General features: G+C 38.2%; 1 protein-coding gene across 2 annotated transcripts in view; it reads right to left on the bottom strand.

The window, feature by feature from the left end:
- LOC140629560 (membrane-associated guanylate kinase, WW and PDZ domain-containing protein 2-like) overlaps positions 1 to 17,582 on the bottom strand; it is a 234,263-nt gene that overhangs the window by 70,238 nt on the left and 146,443 nt on the right. For both annotated transcript variants that reach the window (XM_072819067.1, XM_072819066.1), the window contains exon 2: positions 9,123 to 9,242. In XM_072819067.1, the coding sequence (XP_072675168.1) occupies positions 9,123 to 9,171 (49 nt within the window). In that variant the 5' untranslated portion in view covers positions 9,172 to 9,242. The remainder of the gene's footprint in view (positions 1 to 9,122; positions 9,243 to 17,582) is intronic.

Here is a 17,582-nt window from a genome sequence, read left to right as displayed (position 1 = left end):
GCAAATATTAAGTAGTAAGACCCATTTGACCAGAGGGCAGCTTTCAGTATTCACTGGGCTACTGAATTACATAGAAAAAATGGTGAATCAGGGTAAATTATATCAGTGTTTAGGCATATACCATGTCAAACAACACAACTTATTTTGAACAAAACACTCATATTTATGCTCATTTCTAGGGCAGTGTTGTTTCTTATAGAGGACAGAGAAATCATTTTAGTTAAATTTCTCCTGTTTTCAACAACAAGCCATTGTCTTGTGGGAATATTTGTGAATATCGTCTCCATTACTCACATTATTGTTACTTATAGCTTACTAGCTTTTAAAAAGAAGTAATAAAGGGCATCTGGGTAGCTTAGTCAGTTAACTATCTGCCTGAAGCTCAGGTCATGACCCAAGGGTCCTCGGATCGAGCCCTGAATCAGGGTCCCTGCTCAGTGAGGAGTCTGCTTCTCCTTCTGCTCTTCTCTCTGCTCATGCTCTCTCTTGCTCACTTCTCTCTCTCAAATAAATACATAAAATCTTTTTCAATAAAGTGCTGAAATGTAAGAAATAACACCAAGTGAAGTATAAAACGTAGCATATTCCCACCAGGGAAGATTTTTAGAATATAAAGTAGGAATATAAGATACCAATTTTCAGGAGAAAGCAAAGGATATACAAAGCAAGAATAAAGAAAGTGAATAATTAGTGAGCTTTTGGTAGAAACCAAATACTTGAATGATAAGTACAAAAAATCTAAGTTTTATATATATATGTCATTGCCTTGGTTTGTTTTCATGAGAAGTTGACAGTGTTATATATACTTACCTGCGAAGCAAAACATTAATCAGAAGTTAAAACTGTCGTACACTGGGAAACTTTCTTGCTCCAAGGTATTATCACATTTTTCCTTTACATTCATAGTCTTTCCCTTGCACTAACCGTCATTTTAGTATTCTTCTTGTTTGCTGTTTTCATTTCTTTAGCTCTTGTCATATTTTCATTATCTCACAGTTCAAATTTTTTTCATTTATATATTTTTAAAGTTTATAATATATATATATAAACATATATATATATATATACACACACACATATATATATCACATCTTTATCCATTCATCAGTTGATGGGCACTTGGGTTGTTTCCATAATTTGGCTATTGTAGCTAATGCTACTATAAACATCGAGGTGCCTATATAAGTCATAAGAAAGAATGAAATCTTGCCATTTTCAATAACATGAATGGAGCTAGAGTATTATGCTAAAGGAAATAGGTCAGAGAAAGACAAATACCATTTTATTTCACTCATATGTGGAATTTAAGAAACAAAACAAATGAACAAAGAGGGGGAAGAGAGAGAGGAAAACCAAGAAATAGACACTTAACTGTAGAGAAAAAACTGATAGTTTACTAGAGGGGAGGTGGGTAGAGGGGGGGTGGGTTAAATAGGTTAAAGACTGCACTTGCTGTGATGAGCACTAGTAGATGGTATGGAAGTGGTGAATCAGGGATCCCTGGGTGGCGCAGCGGTTTAATGCCTGCCTTTGGCCCAGGGCGTGATCCTGGAGACCCGGGATCGAATCCCACATCGGGCTCCCGGTACATGGAGCCTGCTTCTCCCTCTGCCTATGTCTCTGCCTCTCTCTCTCTCTCTCTCTCTCTCTCTCTGTAACTATCATAAATTAAAAAAAAAAAAAAAGGAAGTGGTGAATCACTATATTGTACACCTGAAACTAATAATACACTGTAAGCTAACTGGAATTTAAATAAAAACTTTAAAAAGTAAATATATAAATAAAGAAAAAAATCTGAACTGTAAGATAATGAAAATATGACAGGAGCTAAAGAAATGAAAACAACAAACAAGAAGAGTACTAAAATGAAGGTTAGTGCAAGGGAAAGACTATGAATATAAAGGAAAAATGTGGTAATACAATGGAGCAAGATAGTTTCCCAGTGTACAAGAGCTTTATTTTTATTTTTTTAAAAGATTTCATTTATTTATTCATGAGAGACAGAGAGAGAGAGGCAGAGACACAGGCAGAGGGAGAAGCAGGCTCCATGCAGGGAGCCTGACATGGGACTCGATCCTGGGACTCCAGGATAACGCCCTGGGCTGAAGGTGGCGCTAAACCTCTGAGCCATCCGGGCTGCCCTGTACAACTGCTTTAACTTCTGATTAATATGTTTAGCTTCTCAGATAAGTATATATAACACTCTGTCAACTATTCATGAAAACAAACCAAGGCAATGACATAGTATTTCCTTCCCAACTGGGGGCTTTGAGAAAGTAGCCTGTACCTATCACTCCTTCAGACGCTTGGGGGCCAGGTGATCATCTCAAAAAGTGAGAAAAAGTCAACATACTATTATGCTAAGATTTTTTTTAAATGAATGAATTTGTACATTTGCATTTTATTAATACATTAATTTTAAAATTTTGGTAATGCACCAATAGTTTTATAGATATATTTTAAGTCTAGCATATTCATTAGTTGCCTTGCAAATATACAATGTACAGGATTTCTGGCTTAAAAAAATGACAAACATTACCAAAGCCAAAGAATATGTAGTTTCTGATTTCATTATAACTGGAAACTATCTCGTCATTTTTCTTAAGTATATTCATATACACTTAGAATGTTTTGGGCATATAAGAACATCATGTGTTTGCATTTATAGACTGTTTATAAATTAATTATTGAGACAATTTAATCTGAGTTTTAATCTGAATACATATTATAATTTGTTTCTAGACAGAGAATAACTAAAATATTTCATCTCATTGGCATTTTCAGGGACTGTGGTATTCTGTTTAGGTGAATATTCTAGCCTTTTCCTTCAGAAGTTCAAAATTTAAAATTTTAATCACCTTTGAAAGAAATCTTTCTCAAATATTACTTTTCTGCATATGACTTAACCTTTTCTGGATAGCTCGGGTCATTATTAGGAAAATCAATAGCTGTTGCTGGGTGCAATACTCTGCTGTCCTCTGGAAGACTGAAGAGTGCCTCCCCTATAACAAATGACCCTAGAAGACTCTGTTTTTTTAATTTCTTCTGTACATTTTTGGTACTTTTCCCCTGTCTTCAATCACTGTCAGGCTGTCAGTGTGTTGGCCTCCAGGAGACTCCGTCCCCACTTCTCTCTTATGTAAATCATTCCATGGTCCCTCTTCTACTTTGCTGCTACATTTTACTGTAAATGAGGCTTATTAAATTGAGGGGGGACAGGGGAATATAGAGGAGAATAAAGTCACCAAACTTGCAAATACTATTTGAAAATGAGGGGTCCAAGGGACACCTGGGTGGCTGAGTTGGTTAAGCATCTGCCTCAGGTCATGATCTCAGGATCCTGGGATTGAGCCCTGTATCTGGCTCCCTGTTCAGCGGGAAGGCTGGCTGTTCTTTCTCTCTCACTCTTCCTCCTGCCCCAACTCTTGCTCATCCTTATGTTCTCGCTCTCTTTCTCAAATAAATAAAATCTGAACAAAAAGAAAGAAAATGAATGTTCCTGGATATCCTTGAAGGTAGAAATGATAGGACCACCCTGTAGCAACAAGTTACACTCCAAGTCACACTCACACTTGTTTCATCTCCAGGGAAACCAGATAGCTGCATCAGTAGAAATTTCTCTGGAAGTTTAATGGAGAATTCAGAGAATGGGGGTAGAAATTGGAAGCATTTAATCCTCTTGGAAATAATCCTGAGGGACCTGATTTGGGGAGATCTTTCCTTTGTTTCCTAAGGGAACACGTTCCCTTGAGAAACAGCACCCTTCAATATCAGGTCACAGTGCCAAAGGTCAGGTTTCTCTAGTCTAATGCGTGCTTGCTGCTGTAACATTCTTAAGTATGGAATGAAAGTAGGGGGTGAGGAGAAAGAAAACTCTTTGGGAAATTTTAAATCAAGTCATTTCCTTTTATTTCCCCATTATCATAAGGTTCGTTTCAGTTTGAGCTTCCTATACATCGTTTAAAACTTTTTATTAACTCCCAATGTTGTGTTCAGTATTTGGGTTATCATCAGAATTCCCATTGTGAATTTTTCAGATTTATCATTTTGTCTGTTAACTATTTAGTGAAAGAAATTAAATTTTCACATATCATAAGGAAATTTAAAGTCATCCTTATATAAAATGAAAGAGAAAGTTGAGGTGAGAGTAGAAATCCTATTAGTGGCATATAATTAATAATGGAATAAATTTTTATTTCCATTTCCTTTCCTTTAATTCTCTAAGAATAAAAGAATAAAGAAACTCGTGCTCCTTTATAGTTTATTAAAAATAAATAAAATGTTAGCGAAATGCTACACATTCCAAACACCACATGTCCACGTTTATTAAAATGCCTTTACATTTCTTTACATTTCTTTATTGAGAGAACACACGTACTAGTTCCTTTGTTTTAAAATAACTTTCTGAAGTTGCATATTTTCTAATATATCCTAGGACCTTTCTATCTTTCCTTTTTCCTTTCTATTTTTTCCTTTCTATTTTTCTTTTCCAAACCAATGAGGTTTGGCCTCATTACTTCTATTCTCCAACTCTTCACTGAATTCTGTACTAGAGGTACAGAAATCAAGAAAGTCCTTGTAATATTTTTGGAAAAAAATAAACAGAACATGAATAAGAGGGATTATACGAGAACACAATTGCCATGAGTCCAAGAAGTATCTAGGTAAGTACAACCAATAGAACTTGGGTGGAGAGGGGTTTAATGGGAGACACAGTTTTGTTGACTAAGTCTACTAGGTTTTGATTTTGAGTAACTTGATACACCATGAATTACTGTATTGAAAAAAACCAGACTATGAAGAATGGCCATAACAAGGTAAGAACTATATTCTGGAGACAGTGTTATAGTTTGTAGGGTACTAAGAGAAAAACAGATATAGGAACTCAGAACATGGACTCACAAGGTTAATCATGAGATTTAAGACAAGAAAGAAATTATTATAATTATGAGACAAGGTTAATCTAGTACAAGATTCTGAGGTCAAATTGGTGCTGCAGCTCCATACTACTGACTTAGAACATTTTGAATTACGAAGTGGATGTGTCCTAGGGTCTCAAGCTAGGCTGAATTTCTATGTGGAGATTAAATGGTTTATATTGTTGAGTTTGAGGAAAGAATCTAGGCAAACATCCATTCATTCATTCGACTCATATTCACTCAGTGCTTTCTAGGTGCCAGAGACCACTATAATTTTAAGAATTAGCAACAATCCAAATAAATTAATCTGACCTCTTGAAGCTTACATTCAAGTGGTTAGATATGGATATGGATATGGATAACCAAATAGACAAGTAGACACAAACTATAATTTCAGTTATACAGTAACTATGATGAAGAAAGACAAATCAGAGGAAGGGGTTGGAGAATGCTGGCATGCGCAAATTTTGATAATATTGTCAGGTAAGAGTTTCCTGAAGACTTTTAAATGAATGTCTTAAAGTAAGAATGTGGAATATGTGGCTATTTGGAAGACAAGTAATCCTGGAAAATAAAATGATGAATTCAAGATCCCAGATGGACAGGAACAAGTTTGTCCTATTCAAAGAACAGAAAGGGAGTATCAGCATAGCTAATATAAAGAAACTGAGAGGGAGGCCAGCATAGCTAATATAAAGAAACTGAAGACAATATAAGATAAACTCTCCATTTTATTATAATTAATAATACCAATTTGTTTTCACAGGTCCTTTAAAACTCACATTTATAGGGTCTTTAGAATCAGCTTTCATGGAAACAGTCCCATGCAGACAAGATATTTTACCTAATTTTATCTGGCTGTTACAAACGAATACAACCTGTAGCAGATCAAAGAGAGCTGATTATTACATAAGGAAGGACAGATTGTTTCACCATATTAGATTGTAATCTAGTGTTATGAATGATTTTCTGTAATGGCCAGAATTTCTAAGGCCTCAACAAGGAAGAGCTTTCATAAGGTGTGAATCCTCTACAACATGATTGCTTTCTTTAAACAAAGGGCAGCAAGGTATTTTTTAGAACTGTTACTTCATAATTTTTAGTCAATGCACTGAGCATATCTATATACTCTGCAGTATGATCAATGGAGGCCTCAAAATTTCAGATACTGTTTTTTGTGCATGAATTAAATTTGGGGCTTATAAAAACAATTCATAGAATGATTTACATCTATTATAACTTTGCTGGAGATTGATAACAATGTTTTGAAATAAAATAGTTACTTAAGTAACTATTTTAAGTAAAATAAAAATGAGAGGACTATGGTGATTTCTATTTCTCCCGAGAGAAAGAACGGGTCAGACTCTTCTTCAGAGCAGGAGTATAGAAGATACAAGGAAAGAATGTCTCAGAAAGTCTTACTTTTTAGATTTGAAATTCAGATACAAAACTGACTTTTGTAGAGAAGGATGTTAGGTTATGATTTTCAAGTCATTGGTCTATGAAATAAAGTGTAGTCTCTGAAAAAAACTTTTGCACGAAGGGGGGACATTCAGACACCACTGGATATAACTGAGGCAAGTAAAACATGTCCTTTCAAAAGATCTGTATGTCTAATCTAACACTAATGGCAAGAGCCATTGATTATCACTATGTTGATGATAACATTTCAGAGAAACATATGTTCTAATTTAGGAGACCATGGTGGTCAATTTGATCAAAACTCTTGTGTGCCTCCTACAAAATGAGTCAATTTAAAGTAAGACAACTCAGAGGGTTTGAAAATATGCATCCAATCAAGAAAGGCAAATAGGTTCTGCTTCTTGAAGCAGTGGAAAGAAATACAAATAAAACTTTTAAAGTCATGCATTCTTTTTCTTCCCACTAAATGAGGGGCATTATATTTTTTCAGGCAAAGTATCAATTTGTTTCAGATAAAAACTTATAGGGGATATACACAGGAGTTAGAAAATCATTGTAATTAAAGATATGAGCTTGAAGGAAATTAATTAAACCTTGACTACCACAGTTTTGCAAACCTAGTCTTTACTTATTATTATTATCATTTTGGGTTGTGAGAAGGCTGAAAAAGTAAGTCCAATGCCCGTGAATACTGGCTTTACTTGAATGACATACTCCAAAAAGGCTGTTCCTGTTCCTTTTAACTACAACTGCACAAAAATTTATAGAGCTAACAGTAAACTGGCTAATGTTGTACTTTAAGTAATAACAAGCAAGTCATTTCATGTTCCTTGACTTTAGTCTTTAAGTTATCATTTATATGGTAGTATTAAATTAGTTAATTAATTGCTTGGTTTGTTTCTTTTAGTCTTTTTTTGGAGAAAGAAATACTTAGAAATAGGCATTTATATTATATATTTTGGAAAAGGCTGGGATTACAAAAGGTCCCAAACCAAAAAGATATTTTGTCATGTTTTAACACACAATAATACATCTACTTTTAGTGCCTTACACAAGAGCAAAACAGCCTGCAAAAATCATACACTCTCTGTCAATAGCTCTGAGTACAGACTGAATCACTTACAGGAAAAAGAAAAAAAAACTGGCATAATAAGATCCCAAAGGAGTGTAAAACTTCACTAATGTGTTTTCCTCTATTGGTCAAATAAACATTTAGTGAGCTTTATGTGTAAATGTTTAGTGTTCCTAAACTGAACACCCAGATACATGGCTTAGAATCTTCCACAGTAGGAATATTACCAAAAGAAAGAAAAAGGAACAAGTATTAAAATAAAAACATGTTGCTAACCTCCTATAAATGTGACAATAAGCAACTAATTGTCTTAGCCATAAAATGTGGCATATGTCTTAGCCTAAATTGCCACAGGAATGCAAAATAAAAGAAGAGATTTTAATAGTTTCGAGAACTCAAAAATATTAAGTTCTTTTTTTTAAAATTTTTATTTATTTATGATAGTCACAGAGAGAGAGAGAGGCACAGAGACACAGGCAGAGGGAGAAGCAGGCTCCATGCACCGGGAGCCCGACGTGGGATTCGATCCCGGGTCTCCAGGATCGCGCCCTGGGCCAAAGGCAGGCGCCAAACCGCTGCGCCACCCAGGGATCCCAAAAATATTATGTTCTTAAATAACTATAGTCCATTGGGCATCCACAAGTAAATGAAAGAGGAAGAAGAGGGTCAAACTGCTAACAAAACCAACTTATTTGCTGATAGTAGACCTGAGCTATTTTATAGACTAAGCAGCAATGTGTATATTATAGGTTTGGTTTTTAATATAACTCACTATTAATTATAGTACAGTAAAACTAGATTCATCTTTAAAGTTAATAACATATATATATAAATATAGATCACACATATAATAACTGTGAAATAGGAATAAAAGTAATGTTCTCTACCTATTTTAGTCACATTATTTTAAAATTTCATTATGCATACACAGATACATAATTTCATTAGACATAAACTGCATGCATGTAGATAACACTTATATGTATAAATGTGATCATATCAACATCTTATTTATCAGCATTTTTCAATGCTACCATTTCTCTTTTGCAGCTAATTCTACTGAGGTTCAAGGACACTAACTGGGTTATTTAGTATTTATACAGTGGGTAAGTAATAAAAGCCAGATTTGGTGCTGAGACAGATTCTGGCTCATGTTACAGTGTTCTTTCCACTGAAACATACTTCCCACATTCAAGCTTCTAGTGTCATTTGCTGTTCCTATTTGTCTCGGGTACACAAGGAGACTTGCTATTGTAGTAGACCTTTGAAGAGCATGCCCAGATCATATTTTCCTACTTCATCATTTTGCATGGGAAGCAAGTAAAGGCCAGTTAAGTGAAGAAACTGAAGAAAACCATACAGAGATAATGAGAGGACTGGAACTCAAGTCCTGTGCTCTTTGAGATGCTCCCCAGAGATGAGGATAAATTATTTGGAAGATCACAGCTTAGCCTCAGGACACCATCCTAAGCATGCTTCAGTGGATATTCAGTGGATCTATACATATCTCTTGGCATCTGAAGAGTAGAATTAATCCAGAAGTACATTTATTTATTTATTTATTTACTTGCAAATATGTTTCTGACAGGACCTAAGCTCTCAAAATAAAAACAGTAGCATATTGGTAACCTGGTGTCCTAATGCATATCAATCAAAGGAGAAAAACGTGATGCAACAAGGAATACATTTAGCAGTGCAGCTGTGCTTACCTTCATAAGTCCCACTTTCTAGGAGAGCACCACTTTTCTCCAATTCCATAAAATCTTCAACGGTGATGAAAATATAGTCCACTCCAGGGACCTCACCCTCCTTATGTGGCCTTGTGGTGCCTGAATAAGGACAATTTAAAAACAAAAGAAAGACTCTAAGTGATCTGTTGTTGAACTTTAGAAATACCACCATACTTCTGAATATTCAATAACACTTGTTTGTACATCCTGCGAGTTGGCAGTTTGCATTTGTCCTTCTGTTTGTTTGGAAACAGAAAATAGCAGGGGGTAAAGATTAAAGTAAATATACAGAGCATTTTTCTTCATCAAGCTTATAAAGAGTTCATTGCCATGGAATGTGGTTGCACAGATTTTTTTTTTTTTTTCCGGTGAAAAATACAGACCATTGTGCCTTTTTGGAAGGGGCGTTTTGAATATTGGGCCAGGAGTCTGCTAGCTCAGGAATTTACATATCTCACTTCTATGAATAAACTTTCATTGTTCTGTAGATTGCCTTGCTATGACATAAAATACAAAGGAAAATAGAAATGTTAGCAGCATGTCAATTTATCTTTATATTTCCATGGTTTGCTCCTTTGTGAGGGTACTTTTGGTTGTCATTTGCACCGAAAAATAACTTGTATTTGATTTAAAGAAACACAAAATCTTTATTATTACTTAAAATTAATTAAATAACTGAAATTGGTGATTATTATAATTTAGTATTATAACGCTAGTAATAGTCCTTCCTTCCTGCTTGCCTGCCTGCCTGCCTTCCTTCCTTTATAATCACCGTTAGTTCTGACTGAACTGGGAAGTGACCTGTTCCTAGGGGTTACTTCATGGGTCCCCACTCCTGTTTCCTATAGAGTGAATGGAGCTTCTGTGGCCAAGGTGACAGAAAAATCAACCCGTGACTCAGTGCAACCATCCTGGAGAACTCAAAAGCTTTCAGACCTCCTGTCCAGTTCATGAGGCAGGAACCAAAGTAGAGACATGTTAAAGGCTATAGGTTTGTTTTCTGGTGCATTTCCTTCCCTGAATATGTCTTATGTTCTTTTCTTTTTCCAAGCCACCTAAATAAAATGTTTTGTATGATCAGCTTGGAATTTTCATAATGCACATATGCAAATAGTTTACAGAAATATACAGAGGTCAAATATTTAAGCAAGTATTAGTATACTGGCAGGCTTCTTCATATTTAAAATTTCCTCCATATTCTCTGTATACTAAAGAAATATTTTAAACCTTAAAATTTAATTTTCCGTCTATGAAATCTTTATCAACTAGGCCATGAAAATAGCCAGTCAGTTCTCCTTTTGGTCTATTAGGATCAAATCTGAACTGCAAATGAAAGGCATAAACTCGGAGGGGGAGGAGCAAGACGGCGGAAGAGCAGGGTCTCCAAATCACCTGTCTCCACCAAACTACCTAGAAAACCTTCAAATTATCCTGAAAATCTATGAATTCGGCCTGAGAATTAAAGAGAGACCAGCTGGAATGCTACAGTGAGAAGAGTTCGCGCTTCTATCAGGGTAGGAAGACGGGGAAAAAGAAGTAAAGAAACAAAGGCCTCCAAGGGGGAGGGGCCCCGCGAGGAGCCGGGCTGAGGCCGGGGCGAGTGTCCCCAGGACAGGAGAGCCCCGTCCCGGAGACGCAGGAGCTGCACCGACCTTCCCGGGGGAAAGGGGCTCGCGGGGAGTTGGAGCAGGACCCAGGAGGGCGGGGATGCCCTCGGGCTCCCCGGGACAGTAACAGCAACTGCGCGCCCAGGAGAGTGCGCCGAGCTCCCTAAGGGCTGCAGCGCGCACCGCGGGACCCGGAGCAGCTCGGGGGGGCTCGGGCGGCGGCTCCGCGGAGGGGGCTGCGCGGCCCCGGGAGCAGCTCGGCCGGGCTCGGGCAGAGGAAGAGGCTCCGTGCAGAGGGGCCTGCGCGGTTCCAGGAGCAGCTCGGAGGGGCTCGGGCGGCGGCTCCGCGGAGGGCTCTGCGGCCCGGGAGCGCGAATCCAACAGCGCAGGCTCCGGAGCACAGGGCGCCGGGACACAGCCCAGGATCCGGCCTCCCCCGGGACAGGCAGAGGCCGGGAGGGCCCAGGACAGCGAGGAAGCTCCTGCCCCAGCTGAGCAGATCAGCGGCCCCGCCCGGAGCCTCCAGGCCCTGCAGACGGAGTTCCTGCCGGGGCTGAATCCAGGTTTCCAGAGCTGCCCCGCCACTGGGGCTGTTGCTCCTGCGGCCTCACGGGGTGAACAACCCCCACTGAGCCCTGCACCAGGCAGGGGCACAGCAGCTCCCCCAACTGCTAACACCTGAAAATCAGCACAACAGGCCCCTCCCCCAGAACACCAGCTAGACGGACAACTTCCAGGAGAAGCCAAGGGACTTAAAGAACACAGAATCAGAAGATACTCCCCTGTGGTTCTTTTTTTTTTTTGTTTTGTTTTGTTTTGTTTTGTTTTGCTTTTTGATTTGTTTCCTTCCCCCACCCTCTTTTTTTTCTCCTTTCTTTTTCTTTCTCTTTTTCTTCCTTTTTTTTTCTTTCGTTTTTTTTCTCTTCCCTTTTTTTTCTCTTTCTCTTTTCTTTCCTTCTTTCTCTCCTCTCTTTTTCTCTTTTACCCAATACAATTTGCTTTTGGCCACTCTGCACTGAGCAAAATGACTAGAAGGAAAACCTCACCTCAAAAGAAAGAATCAGAAACAGTCCTCTCTCCCACAGAGTTACAAAATCTGGATTACAATTCAATGTCAGAAAGCCAATTCAGAAGCACTATTATACAGCTACTGGTGGCTCTAGAAAAAAGTATAAAGGACTCAAGAGACTTCATGACTGCAGAATTTAGAGCTAATCAGGCAGAAATTAAAAATCAATTGAATGAGATGCAATCCAAACTAGAAGTCCTAACGATGAGGGTTAACGAGGTGGAAGAACGAGTGAGTGACCTAGAAGACAAGTTGATAGCAAAGAGGGAAACTGAGGAAAAAAGAGACAATTAAAAGACCATGAAGATAGATTAAGGGAAATAAACGACAACCTGAGGAAGAAAAACCTACGTTTAATTGGGGTTCCCGAGGGCGCCGAAAGGGACAGAGGGCCAGAATATGTATTTGAACAAATTCTAGCTGAAAACTTTCCTAATCTGGGAAGGGAAACAGGCATTCAGATCCAGGAAATAGAGAGATCCCCCCCTAAAATCAATAAAAACTGTTCAACACCTCGACATTTAATTGTGAAGCTTGCAAATTCCAAAGATAAGGAGAAGATCCTTAAAGCAGCAAGAGACAAGAAATCCCTGACTTTTATGGGGAGGAGTATTAGGGTAACAGCAGACCTCTCCACAGAGACCTGGCAGGCCAGAAAGGGCTGGCAGGATATATTCAGGGTCCTAAATGAGAAGAACATGCAACCAAGAATACTTTATCCAGCAAGGCTCTCATTCAAAATGGAAGGAGAGATAAAGAGCTTCCAAGACAGGCAGCAACTAAAAGAATATGTGACCTCCAAACCAGCTCTGCAAGAAATTTTAAGGGGGACTCTTAAAATTCCCCTTTAAGAAGAAGTTCAGTGGAACAGTCCACAAAAACAAAGACTGAATAGATATCATGATGACACTAAACTCATATCTCTCAATAGTAACTCTGAATGTGAACAGGCTTAATGACCCCATCAAAAGGCGCAGGGTTTCAGACTGGATAAAAAAGCAGGACCCATCTATTTGCTGTCTACAAGAGACTCATTTTAGACAGAAGGACACCTACAGCCTGAAAATAAAAGGTTGGAGAACCATTTACCATTCGAATGGTCCTCAAAAGAAAGCAGGGGTAGCCATCCTTATATCAGATAAACTAAAATTTACCCCAAAGACTGTAGTGAGAGATGAAGAGGGACACTATATCATACTTAAAGGATCTATTCAACAAGAGGACTTAACAATCCTCAATATATATGCTCCGAATGTGGGAGCTGCCAAATATATAAATCAATTATTAACCAAAGTGAAGAAATACTTAGATAATAATACACTTATACTTGGTTACTTCAATCTAGCTCTTTCTATACTCGATAGGTCTTCTAAGCACAACATCTCCAAAGAAACGAGAGCTTTAAATGATACACTGGACCAGATGGATTTCACAGATATCTACAGAACTTTACATCCAAACTCAACTGAATACACATTCTTCTCAAGCGCACATGGAACTTTCTCCAGAATAGACCACATATTGGGACACAAATCGGGTCTGAACCGATACCAAAGGATTGGGATTGTCCCCTGCATATTCTCGGACCATAATGCCTTGAAATTAGAACTAAATCACAACAAGAAGTTTGGAAGGACCTCAAACACGTGGAGGTTAAGGACCATCCTGCTAAAAGATAAAAGGGTCAACCAGGAAATTAAGGAAGAATTAAAAAGATTCATGGAAACTAATGAGAATGAGGATACAACCGTTCAAAATCTTTGGGATGCAGCAAAAGCAGTCCTAAGGGGGAAATACATCGCAATACAAGCATCCATTCAAAAACTGGAAAGAACTCAAATACAAAAGCTAACCTTACACTTAAAGGAGCTAGAGAAAAAACAGCAAATAGATCCTACACCCAAGAGAAGAAGGGAGTTAATAAAGATTCGAGCAGAACTCAACGAAATCGAGACCAGAAGAACTGTGGAACAGATCAACAGAACCAGGAGTTGGTTCTTTGAAAGAATTAATAAGATAGATAAACCATTAGCCAGCCTTATTAAAAAGAAGAGAGAGAAGACTCAAATTAATAAAATCATGAATGAGAAAGGAGAGATCACTACCAACACCAAGGAAATACAAACGATTTTAAAAACATATTATGAACAGCTATACGCCAATAAATTAGGCGTATTTCTAGAAGAAATGGACGCATTCCTGGAAAGCCACAAACTACCAAAACTGGAACAGGAAGAAATAGAAAACCTGAACAGGCCAATAACCAGGGAGGAAATTGAAGCAGTCATCAAAAATCTCCCAAGACACAAGAGTCCAGGGCCAGATGGCTTCCCAGGGGAATTTTATCAAACGTTTAAAGAAGAAATCATACCTATTCTCCTAAAGCTGTTTGGAAAGATAGAAAGAGATGGAGTACTTCCAAATTCGTTCTATGAAGCCAGCATCACCTTAATTCCAAAGCCAGACAAAGACCCCGCCAAAAAGGAGAATTACAGACCAATATCCCTGATGAACATGGATGCAAAAATTCTCAACAAGATACTGGCCAATAGGATCCAACAGTACATTAAGAAAATTATTCACCATGACCAAGTAGGATTTATCCCTGGGACACAAGGCTGGTTCAACACCCGTAAAACAATCAATGTGATTCATCATATCAGCAAGAGAAAAACCAAGAACCATATGATCCTCTCATTGGATGCAGAGAAAGCATTTGACAAAATACAGCATCCATTCCTGATCAAAACTCTTCAGAGTGTAGGGATAGAGGGAACATTCCTCGACATCTTAAAAGCCATCTATGAAAAGCCCACAGCAAATATCATTCTCAATGGGGAAGCACTAGGAGCCTTTCCCCTAAGATCAGGAACAAGACAGGGATGTCCACTCTCACCACTGCTGTTCAACATAGTACTGGAAGTCCTAGCCTCAGCAATCAGACAACAAAAAGACATTAAAGGCATTCAAATTGGCAAAGAAGAAGTCAAACTCTCCCTCTTCGCCGATGACATGATACTCTACATAGAAAACCCAAAAGTCTCCACCCCAAGATTGCTAGAACTCATACAGCAATTCGGTAGCGTGGCAGGATACAAAATCAATGCCCAGAAGTCAGTGGCATTTCTATACACTAACAATGAGACTGAAGAAAGAGAAATTAAGGAGTCAATCCCATTTACAATTGCACCCAAAAGCATAAGATACCTAGGAATAAACCTAACCAAAGATGTAAAGGATCTATACCCTCAAAACTATAGAACACTTCTGAAAGAAATTGAGGAAGACACAAAGAGATGAAAAAATATTCCATGCTCATGGATTGGCAGAATTAATATTGTGAAAATGTCAATGTTACCCAGGGCAATATACACGTTTAATGCAATCCCTATCAAAATACCATGGACTTTCTTCAGAGAGTTAGAACAAATTATTTTAAGATTTGTGTGGAATCAGAAAAGACCTCGAATAGCCAGGGGAATTTTAAAAAAGAAAACCATATCTGGGGGCATCACAATGCCAGATTTCAGGTTGTACTACAAAGCTGTGGTCATCAAGACAGTGTGGTACTGGCACAAAAACAGACACATAGATCAGTGGAACAGAATAGAGAATCCAGAAGTGGACCCTGAACTTTATGGGCAACTAATATTCGATAAAGGAGGAAAGACTATCCATTGGAAGAAAGACAGTCTCTTCAATAAATGGTGCTGGGAAAATTGGACATCCACATGCAGAAGAATGAAACTAGACCACTCTCTTTCACCATACACAAAGATAAACTCAAAATGGATGAAAGATCTAAATGTGAGACAAGATTCCATCAAAATCCTAGAGAAGAACACAGGCAACACCCTTTTTGAACTCGGCCATAGTAACTTCTTGCAAGATACATCCACGAAGGCAAAAGAAACGAAAGCAAAAATGAACTATTGGGACTTCATCAAGATAAGAAGCTTTTGCACAGCAAAGGATACAGTCAACAAAACTCAAAGACAACCTACAGAATGGGAGAAGATATTTGCAAATGACATATCAGATAAAGGGCTAGTTTCCAAGATCTATAAAGAACTTCTTAAACTCAACACCAAAGAAACAAACAATCCAATCATGAAATGGGCAAAAGACATGAACAGAAATCTCACAGAGGAAGGCATAGACATGGCCAACATGCATATGAGAAAATGCTCTGCATCACTTGCCATCAGGGAAATACAAATCAAAACTACAATGAGATACCACCTCACACCAGTGAGAATGGGAAAATTAACAAGGGAGGAAACAACAAATGTTGGAGAGGATGCGGAGAAAAGGGAACCCTCTTACACTGTTGGTGGGAATGTGAACTGGTGCAGCCACTCTGGAAAACTGTGTGGAGGTTCCTCAAACAGTTAAAAATAGACCTGCCCTACGACCCAGCAATTGCACTGTTGGGGATTTACCCCAAAGATACAAATGCAATGAAACGCCGGGACACCTGCACCCCGATGTTTCTAGCAGCAATGGCCACGATAGCCAAACTGTGGAAGGAGCCTCGGTGTCCAACGAAAGATGAATGGATAAAGAAGATGTGGTTTATGTATACAATGGAATATTACTCAGCTATTAGAAATGACAAATACCCACCATTTGCTTCAACGTGGATGGAACTGGAGGGTATTATGCTGAGTGAAGTAAGTCAGTTGGAGAAGGACAAACATTATATGTTCTCATTCATTTGGGGAATATAAATAATAGTGAAAGGGAATATAAGGGAAGGGGGAAGAAATGTGTGGGAAATATCAGAAAGGGAGACAGAACGTAAAGACTGCTAACTCTGGGAAACGAACTAGGTGTAGTGGAGGGGGAGGAGGGCGGGGGGTGGGAGTGAATGGGTGACGGGCACTGGGTGTTATTCTGTATGTTAGTAAGTTGAACACCAATAAAAAATAAATTAAAAAAAAAAAGAAAGGCATAAACTCATGTCATAACATACAATGTGCTAGGGAAATTGATTTCTGATAAAAATGAATAATTTCCATTGAAAACATTTTTTGAAAAGATTTGAAGGCATTATTTCCTAATTTTAAATTTTATAACCTTTCTTTGGAGGTTGCAAGACACTTTTTTTTTCCATAATCGCATTTAGTGACTTTCTCCTAAATTTCTTATTTCATTTTGTTTAACTGAGCCACATTTTGCAATATTTCCTACTGCTTTTATGCTATAAAATATAAACCTCCCACACCTAGTATGCATAATGTTGTCAAATTAATGTTTCTATGAGAATCTTAACTTTCAATATCCTGACTTTTATATGCTTAACCCTTGTGAATTAAAAGCACATTAATATAGTTTTTGGCAATCAATTTGTTTTTCTGTTTATTTAGAACACACTCTAATCATTAAGAAAAATCACATAACAAAGATTCAATTTTCCTTCCTAATTTATCTGCATATTTCAGAAACTACACACTTTGATTGATTAACTGCTTGCAGAACTGTAGTGCATTCCTAGCACAACGTGAGCACAGGACCACAGGCTTGAAGGCAATTTCCAGGTCTGCTTCTTGCCTGGAGTTGATTGCCGTGTCAAACTCGAGTGAGTATGTTTGCTGTTGTGATCTTTTAGGGAGGACCATCAGAACCCTGGTCCACTGGGTACATTTTCCATCTCTACATTGCACTTAAGGACAATGTGACTGAGCTCCTGCCTTGAAGATATAGACTCCCAATGGCTACCTTAGTGTCACCTGTTGCTACAGACCGGCTTGATGATGACTA

This window comes from Canis lupus (genome assembly GCF_048164855.1).
Source record: "Canis lupus baileyi chromosome 16 unlocalized genomic scaffold, mCanLup2.hap1 SUPER_16_unloc_3, whole genome shotgun sequence".
In the NCBI taxonomy this organism is placed as follows: Eukaryota; Metazoa; Chordata; class Mammalia; order Carnivora; family Canidae; genus Canis; species Canis lupus.
This window is presented reverse-complemented; position numbering and strand designations above follow the sequence as displayed.